Source organism: Cebus imitator, unplaced genomic scaffold (assembly GCF_001604975.1).
Source record: "Cebus imitator isolate Cc_AM_T3 unplaced genomic scaffold, Cebus_imitator-1.0 Scaffold353, whole genome shotgun sequence".
Classification (NCBI taxonomy): Eukaryota; Metazoa; Chordata; class Mammalia; order Primates; family Cebidae; genus Cebus; species Cebus imitator.
Genome location: NW_016107668.1, coordinates 869102 through 878839, shown reverse-complemented (window position 1 = coordinate 878839; position 9738 = coordinate 869102). Strand labels below are relative to the sequence as shown.

At 47.5% G+C, this 9738-nt stretch overlaps 1 protein-coding gene across 1 annotated transcript in view; it reads left to right on the top strand.

The window, feature by feature from the left end:
• The first annotated feature begins 6226 nt into the window (after positions 1-6226).
• KCNMB3 (potassium calcium-activated channel subfamily M regulatory beta subunit 3) overlaps positions 6227-9738 on the top strand; it is a 10354-nt gene continuing 6842 nt past the window's right edge. The window contains exons 1-2 of the mRNA XM_037730559.1: positions 6227-6366; positions 8005-8149. Coding sequence (XP_037586487.1) covers positions 6227-6366; positions 8005-8149 — 285 coding nt within the window. The remainder of the gene's footprint in view (positions 6367-8004; positions 8150-9738) is intronic.

Below are 9738 nucleotides of genomic sequence, written 5' to 3'. Positions count from 1 at the left end.
AATGCATCAAAATTCATGACCAGGTATCACTTGCCAAAATGGCGGCTTCATCAAATCTGGAACAGAATTTATCTAAAAGTGATCAAGACATGCAGACTTATAAAAAGCTATGAACATTCTGTCTGTGTAACAATTTGGCCAGCAACATTCCTGGGACAAAGGGCTAAGACTCCTTCAAGCCTTGAGAATAGACACTTACAAGAATAACCTCCAGCCACTGAGTGAGGAGGCAGAATATTATTGTCAGCAAAAGCATGGGCTTTCGAATTTGGTCTGTTTTGGAGCCCTGGACCTAGCTCTCATTACTTTGTGATTTTTGCACAATTCCTCAGACACTCTGGTCTTCTGTGTCCTCATCTGCTGAATGACCAAAAAGTTCCTACCTCCTCAAGTTCTGTGTCTGAAGGAAATTACGTTCCCGTAGCACTGAGTGCGACACCATGATTGTTCAGGGTACCCAAGTGACCATTATGTTCTAGGAAAAGTTGGGTTGAGCACACAGTGGCTGGATTCTCTTCTCTTTCTAGGTGAGCGCTGCCTGTCAGCGGCTGATGGGGGAATCCTTGCATTATTGTCACTCCAGGAAAGAAGATACCTGCTTCCTACAAACAAACTTATGGTTTCATATACTTTGTTGGATCTTAAAGGGAGATTGAGATCTTTTGTTTTGTTTTGTTTTGTTTTTGAAATGGAGTTTCACTCTTGTTGCCTAGGCTGGAGTGCAATGGCATGATCTGATCTCAGCTCACTGCAACCTCTGCCTCCCGGGTTCAAGTGATTCTCCTGCCTGAGCCTCCCAAGTATCTGGGATTACATGCCATTCCCAGGTAATTTTGCTCCCGGGTTCAAGTGATTCTCCTGCCTGAGCATCCCAAGTATCTGGGATTACATGCCATTCCCAGGTAATTTTGCAGTTTTAGTAGAGATGGGGTTTCACTATGTTGGTAAGACTGGTCTCAAACTACTGACCTCAGGTGATCCACCTGTCTCGACCTCCCAAAGTGCTGGGATTATAGGCGTGAGCCACGATGCCTGGGTTAAAGGCAGATCTTAAAGGCACATTAAATCATCTGCTCCAACTCCCATACTGCACAGAGAAATAAGCTGAGTTCCAAGGAGGCAGCATGACTTGAGACCACAAATGGTGCTTAGGTTCCTAAGCCCAGGCCTCCAAGGCCTATTTAATGCATCATGTGACCTGATAGCTCCCAAAGTATAAATACAGGGCCACCTGTGTTAAGATCCTAGAAAGGGCTTTTTAAAATGCAAGTTCTTGGGTCCTTCACCCTAATTGTTTTATCAGAATCTCCTGAGATGGGACCTGGGCATCTGTATTTAACAGAGGATCACACTTGAGTTCAAGAACCAGTCATGTAGTCGAACAATTACCTCCACTTAAAATATGAAACCAAGTGCCACCTGGTAAGGACTCGGTCACAGTGGATTTCAAACACGACTATATATCAAGGGCTGTTGAACTGTTGAAGATTTTCAGCGGTTAGTTTCTGCCTCACCATCCATCGGGTTGTTTGTATGGCAGGATAGACCCAGTTCTCTGGCTCTTGTGAGCTTGTGTGAGTCAGTGCAGCTCTCTGATCTTGAAAAAGTCCAAAAAGTGAATTAACATATGTATAGACTTCGAACTGTACCTTGCTCATCTCAGGTGCTCAGTTAATAGTAGCCATGAGTATTATCACTGGAGATAAGCAGAAGCAGCCGCTGCACAGAGGCGACGCTGGTTTCTCTGACGTGAGCCTAGTTCAGGCACTCGAGCACTCATCTGATTAGCAGGATGGCTGGAGACAACAATCAGCATAAAGGAAAGGAAAGATCCCACTGAAGCCTCCAGAAGTTTGTGGCACAAATCGTATTTTCTTGTTGTTTGTTTTCCTGCAAAGAGAATATAAGATCAGATGTGGCTTAATTTTGACACTCTGAATTCTTGCTTGCGTCAGCAAAAAATTCCCATATTGGAATGACTGTCCAATTAGGGGTTTATTTATTCTCCTACGCACAAATATACATAACAGTCACACAAAGAACATAGACTGTGGTATAAATTTGAGGTTGCTGTCAATGATTTGTGCATCTCTGAATTTGAAAACACATAGTTTTCATGAACAGGTAGAATTTCAGCTAGGAAAGAATTCTCTGCCATAATAGTTACTGTATATTTAACTGAGAGAATGGAAAAAGAATGAGGAAGTAGTTTCTCCACTATGGTGAAAGGCAGAGCGGGTTCTTTTTTTTCCCTCTTGAGTAAAGCATCTACTGAATGCAAAAGAAATGACTGTGGATTCTGGAACCTGGAATCCATGATGCCAGCATTTTGCAGTAATAGCCTCTTTTATAGATCGACCTCACAACAGTTTATAGATACGAAGTTTTTCCATGCTCCTGCAACTCACACTGAGTTTTATTTACTCCCTTTTTACTGAGGAAAAGCAGGGCAGGAAGTTTTTAAAGGGTTTCTCGAAGTCACAGAGCTAGAATTTGAACTCAGTGTCAAAGCCTCTGGGTCAGATTGGGAGGGGCCCACGTTGTGAACTTGACATTTAATTCACGGTTGCTGCTTTATGGAGCAGGAAGTGATCCTCAGTGGCTCAGAGGAAGGAGTCAGCTGAAGGAGGGTCTGGGACACCAGAGGTACAGTGCCTGCATCTCTCATCAATGCGTTCCAAGTGGGTCACATTGCCGTGTTTCTGAACAGACACTTTGGGATCGCAACTCACACCGACCAGTTTAGGTTCTTCTTGAGTGACAGGCTGTGAGTCCAGAATGGAGTACGTGTGTGTAGGAGGCTTGGCTTTCAGGCCAAGAGTGGAGTGAGTGTGGTATTTGGTGGACAGAGAAGCCAGTTGGTTACCAGGTGAAGGGGCATTAGAAAAATTCAAAGGGAAAAAGCCATGTTGCTCCTTCTCACTTATTGCCCATGAGAATTTTCTTATCTTTTCTTTCTTTTTCTTTTTTTGAGATGGAGTCTCACTTTTCACCCAGGCTGGAGTGCAGTGGGGTGATCTCGGATCACTGAAACCTCCACCTCCCGGGTTCAAGCGATTCTCCTGCCTCAGCCTCAGAGTAGCTGGGACTAAAGGCATGTGCCACCACGCCCAGCTAATTTTTTTATTTTTAGTAGAGATGGAGTTTCACCATGTTAGCTAGGATGTTAACATGGCTCCTGATCTCGTTATCTGCCCGCCTCCGTCTCCCAAAGTGCTGGGATTACAGGCATGAGCCACCACGCCTGGCTGAGTATTTTCTTTTAAATGGAACCAGAATCATACAATAGGAATGACCAGGGGGCTCCGGTAAAGGCAGGTGCAAGTTCTGTGTGACAAGAGTCTCATGGACTCAAAAATGACCATATTTCTGAGGTTGAATCAAATACGTAAAAGTAGCATCAAATCACGCACTTCTTCAGAGTTTACCAAGTTGCAGGGGAAATTATTAACACATCTAAGTCTGAAAAGTAAAAGCTATCTCATATATACAAGGTTTAAGTTGGAAGAAGGAGGCAGAAGGAAAAAATTCTAGTTATTATCACTTTTTAAAATTCGAAATTGCATCTGTTCACTAAAAAAATATTTTGGACTGGGTATGGTGGCTTACACCTGTAACCCCAGCACTTTGGGAGGCCAAGGTGGGCAGATCACTTGAAGTCAGGAGTTCGAGACCAGCCTGGCCAACATGGTGAAACCCTGTCTCTACTAAAAATACAAAAAATATCCAGTCATGGTGCGCACCTGTAATCCCAAGTACTCGGTGGCCTGAGGCAGGAGAATTGCTTGAATCCAGGAGCGTGGAAAGATCCCCAGATGTCTTTCAGATCATCCGAGAAAGATAAAGTAATATTTGATATCGTTTTTTTTGATTTGAGATAGTTTTTATGGCCAGTTATTTTATGGTCTTTTGTGTCTTAAAAATTGGGAAATCACATGTGGTTTAAAAGCGAATTCTCTTAATCGGAACCTGCCATGAGCTAGAAAAACCCGGTCTTTCGGCCTGCACGCGAACAGACGACCGGTGGGAAAGCAGGCGCGGCCACGCGGAACTCTTCCTCTTCTCACAGACCTGGGGCCAAGCGCGTCCCTCGCCGGCTGCAGCGGCCCCTCGGGCCTCAGAACCTTCCGCCGCGCCAGGTCTCCACGGCTACGCTCCCGACGCGGACACGAGGGGAACGGCGGCGGCGAGCCCCGTACAAGACGCAGCAGCAGCTTCGGCCGCAGCGGCCTCACGGGCCTCCCGGCCTCTGCGCGGACCGCGCCGCCTCGCGGGGGTCTGCAGGGCCACGCGGCCGGCCCGCCCGAGTTCGCACCTCGCTGGGAAGGAGCGCGCTGGCGATGGCGGCGGCCGCGCCGGGGGCTGGGGGCACCCGGGGGGCCTGCGCGTCCTCCGCAAAGCGCCCCCTCTGCGCGCCGAGGGCTGACGCAGGCGAAAGGAGGCCGTTTCCTCAGGCCGGGCCTCGTGCAGCCCTTCGCCGTCGTCCCCGTGCAAATCACACCCCAGGGCGACAGGAGGCGCCAGGGCGGGTAAGCGGCTGCCGGGCGCTCCGCCGGAGCGGGAGCGGGAATCTGGCTGCGCAGGCGCGGGTAGAGGCGCTCTGGGCGCGGGTAGAGGCGCTCTGGGCGCGGGTAGAGGCGCTCTGGGCGCGGGTAGAGGCGCTCTGGGCGCGGGTAGAGGCGCTCTGGGCGCGGGNGGCTGACGCAGGCGAAAGGAGGCCGTTTCCTCAGGCCGGGCCTCGTGCAGCCCTTCGCCGTCGTCCCCGTGCAAATCACACCCCAGGGCGACAGGGGGCGCCAGGGCGGGTAAGCGGGTGCCGGGCGCGCCGGGGGAGCGGGGGGGGGAATCTGGCTGCGCAGGCGCGGGTAGAGGCGCTCTGGGGGGGGGGGGGGGGGGGCGGGGGCGGGAATCTGGCTGCGCAGGCGCAGGAAGAGGCGCTCGGGGCGCGGGAAGAGGCGCTCAGGGAGCGAGTGTCGCCTTTGCTCTCGGAGGGCGCCTGGCGGGCCCGCGGCTTCTCACCTCAGGGGCTGCCGCCTTTCTCGCTGGCGCTATCCTTTGGTTGCCAGGTCCCGGGGACGGGAGCCCCTTCACGCTCGCCGGTGGCCCCCGCCCGAGAGCTCGCCCAGCCGCGGCTGGCGCTCAGGAGCCTCCTCCTGGTTGAATGAGGGGTGAGGAAATCACACAGCGTTGGCCCCGCGGGGAGCCTTGGCGTCAAAGCGCGCTCGCCACGTCTTCACCCGTGTGACTGGGCAGGTCACTGACCGCCGCGTGCCTCACCTCCTTACCTGTGAAACTGGGAGTGAGACCCTGCGAGCCTCGGCGCGGAACGCTGCGTCGTCTCCCAACTCCAGCATTTTGGCTTTTGTCCTTACCCTGCCTGCTCCCTAGAGGGGACGCGAGAGACGAGCTTCGGGCCCGTTTTCTCCCGGGGGAAATGCCACGGAGAAGAGCTGAAGGCCTCGAGTGAGCTGCACCCCTTTTACGCGCGCCGGGGTTGGGGCGTGGGGCGTCAGCGCGGGTACCAGATGGGATAAGAAAACCTTCCGGGGGCGTGCATCTCACGGCCAGCGTTACTCGCTCTCGGGAAACAGGCATGATTTGTTACTGGCTGTAGTGGAGTTGGGAGCCGAGAATTGGAAGACATTAAAAATGGTCATGGTCACCGTGTTACTCACTTCCGAGATCATTTCACTGCTCTCGTGAGTGTTTGAGAGAGAATGCAGGACGAGAGTGAGATACGGAGTTTGGATAGGGTGGGGGTTCAGGGAGGAAGGAGCAGGCCGACTGCAGAGGAAAGAAACATGTCTTCTCTGCTAGACATGAACCGATTCTTCTGTGAACGGACAATTAAAATGAATCACTGTATGGCAAAAGATCAAATAACAAACACGCAAGCAAACGGGCTTTAGTGCCCCACACGCCACACGATGAACTAGATACAAAGGCGGTTGTGTTGTCATCAAAGCAGCCTAGTGTACCTCATTTTCGTTCCTGAAATGCACAGTTGAATTATTGCTGTTTCCTCTTGCTGAACTTGATGAACTATGTTGACTTTACTCAACCTTATTTGCTGTTTCAAAATAAGTTGTTAAATAATATGATTAAAATATAAAAGAGTAAAAATAATTAACCAACGTCTCCTCTGTAACCAAAACAAATCACAGGGAAATATTAATATATTGTACTCAATGTTTATAAATTCATTTCACATACACCAGTGAAATGAATGTCAGATGAATTACGAAGTTTTGATGAGCCACAGCATCTTCCTAAGGAATACTTCTTGCACAAGTTTCAGTGCTGGAGGGAGAGGCTGCTGCTTCTGCGGGGATCACGGCCAGATGAGTGTGTTCAGGCTGTCTGTAAGTGAGTTTGCCTCAGGCTAAGCCAGAAGGTGCCTGTAGCTATCATACTTGGCTGGGTGGGAAAGTCAGTCCTACCTGCAGTGAAGAAAACAGAAGATAGTAGATATTGCCTTGATTATGAATAAAACAAGGTAATACAGTGGTTAGAAGTGGAGATGTATTACTGAAGAGTAGGGTTCATATGCAAATCAAATAATGCAAATTCAAAATTTGAGGTACAGTTTCTACTGAATGCATATTGCTTTCACACCATAGTAAAGTAAAAGAATTGCAAGTGGAACCATCTTAAGTTGGGGACCATCTATATATATTTAAATCTAGTCTGATTATCTTTATATTTGAAAAACATGTTTTTTTAGAGAAGGGTCTCACACTGTCACCAAAGCTGGAGTGCAGTGGTACAGTCACAGCTCACTGCAGCCTCAAACTCCTGGGCTCAAGCAATCCTCCTGCCTCAGCTTCCTGAGTAGCTAGGACTGGATGTGTGCTACCACACTTGGATGGTGTTTTAGTTTTTATTTTGTAGAGACAGGGTCTTGCTGTGTTGCCCAGGCTTGTCTCAAACTCCTGGGCTCCTCCCGCCTTGGTTTCCCAAAGAGTTGGGATTACAGGCATGAGCCACCGCAGCCAGCTCTAACCTCTATCTTTTAACTGGATCATTTATTCCATTTAGATTTATTGTAATTACTGATAGAATGATACAGTAACATTATCAGGTTATTTTGTGCCATTTGTCCTGACATTTTCATGAGTTTTTCCTGCTTCTTTATTGCCTTCTTTTGGATTTTTTTCCCTTTCCATTCTTTGTCTCTCTACTAGTTTGAAATTTTTGGAGTATCACCTAAAAGAGTAGAAAAAGGTGATGTTTCTATTTAGCATGCATATTTGAACTTTTCAACATGAAATTAATGTCTTTATCTTTCCCCCTGGAAAAGTTAGCACTGTTACTCCCTCTAAATTATATTCTCTTGTCATGTATTTATCTTTCCTTTTAACCCCACAAGACATAATAGTAATAAGATAATAATTATTATTTTATAGAGTTAACATCTATAGAGTTAATATCGTTCTTTTTGTTAGACGGAGTCTTGCTCTGTTGCCCAGGCAGGAGTGCAGTGGTATGATCTCAGCTCACTGTAATCTCAGCCTCCCGGGTTTAAGCGATTCTCCTGCCTTAGCCTTCGGAGTAGCTGGGATTACAGGTGTGTGCCACAACATCCAGCTAATTTTTGTATTTTTTAGTAGAGATGGGTTTTGCCATGTTGGGCAGGCTGGTCTTGACCTCCTGACCTCAGGTGATTTGCGTGCCTTGGTCTCCCACAGTGTTGAGATAGCAGGTGTGAGCCACTGCACCCAGCCTAGAGTTAATGTCTTTACTTACTTATTTACTTCTGCATTTCCTCTTCATTTCTGGTTAAATCAGTTCTGTTACCTGATTTTTTTTTTCTGCCTAGCATAAAACTTGACCCTTTTCTTTTAGTGAGGGTCTATTGAGGACAAACTCAGTCTTGTGTGTGTCTGAAATGTCTTTATTTATTGTGAGGACTTTTTTTTGGATAGATATAGAATTCTGTGGTTACTTTTTCTCAGCATATTGATAATATTATTGCCTTTTGGCTTCTAGTCTTGTTATAGAGTGATGGAGACCCACTCGATGTGCACTAAAGGCCACCGTCCAGTGCTGGGGAGGACTGGGCCATGCTGCTGGGCTTTGCCGTGATGGGCTTCTCAGTCCTAATGTTCTTCTTGCTTGGAACAACCATTCTACAGCCTTTTATGCTCAGGTAAGAAACGGAGCAAATCCAGTTTCCAGTTCAGATAACATCCAGGCACAATGGTAAAGGAGGAGAGGCTGCCTTTGCTTTCTCCATCTGTGACTCTCTGACATGGTTTAGAACAAGAAAAATACAATTCCTTTTCCCCTCTCAGCGCTGGGGGCAGCTGGGAGTGGGGGAAGAGGTGGCAAGGGTTGAAGATATTTCCCTGAACTGCTTCCTCCCATCTCATAATCTATATATACCTCCAAATACATAATCCACAAATTACAGTTTATATTCATTTAGGTCACAAATTCTCCCCCTAAAATGTTGATATTCCAGGAAAGAGTTAAACCTTGTATACAAGCACAAAGTGTTTGGAGTCTGACTTTTTTGAGTTTCACAGTGTCTTCCTGGCACATAGTAGTTGCTCAGTACATATTAATTTTCCTTCCTTTTCTTTTAATTAGGTTCTTTATTCAATACATGTAATGATACCGTTGACACTTGAACAACATGAGTTTGAACTGCGAGAATCCACTTATAAACAGATTTTCTTCCATGCCTGCCACCCCTGAGACAGTAAGACCAGTCCTTCTTCTTCCTCCACCTTCTCAGCCTACTCAACATGAAGAGGACAAGGAGAGGACCTTTATGATGGTCCACTTCCATTTAGTGAAAAGTAAATATGTTTTCTCTTCTTTATGATTTTTTTTCTTCAACTTTTAAGTTCTGGGGTACATGTACAGAATGTGCAGGTTTGTTACAAAGGTAAATATGTGCCATGGTGGTTTGCTGCACAGATCAACCAATCACCTAGGTATTAAGCCCAGCACCCATTAGCTATTCTTCCTGATGTTCTCCTTCCCGCTGCTCCACTGAGAGGCCCCATGTGTGTTGTTTGCCCATGTGCCCATGTGTTCTTATCATTCAGCTCCCGCTTATAAGTGAGAACATTCAGTGTTTGGTTTTCTGTTTCTGCATTAGTTTGCTGAGGATAGATAGCGGCTTCCAGCTTCATTTCAACCATGTCCCCACAAATGACATGATCTTGTTCTTCCTTATGATTTTCTGTTTTTTTCCCCGAGATGGACAGAGTCTTGCTCTGTCACCCAGGCTGGAGTGCAGTGGCGTGATCTCGGCTCACTGCAGCCTCCGCCTCCCGGGTACAAGCGATTCTCCTGCTCGGCCTCATGGGTAGCTGGGATTACAGGTGTGTACCACCACACCCAGCTAATTTTTGTGTTTTTAGTAGAGACAGGGTTTCACCATGTTGGCCAGGCTGGTCTTGAACTTCTGACCTCGTGATCTGCCCGCCTCAGCCTCCCCAGAGTGCTGGGATTACAGGTGTGAGCCACCGCGCCCAGCCATGATTTCCTTAATAGCGTTTTCTTTTCTCTAGCTTACTTTTTTCTTTTTTTGGAGAAGGGGTCTTGCTCCCCGCAGGCTGGAGTGCAGTGATGTGATCGTAGCTCACTGCAGTCTTGAACTCCTGGGCTCAAGTAATCTCCCACCTCAGCTTCCTGAGTCACTGGGGTTACAGGCATGACCTACTGTGCCTGGCTATTCTAGCTTATTTTATTGTAAGAATTCAGTATATAATACATATAAACATA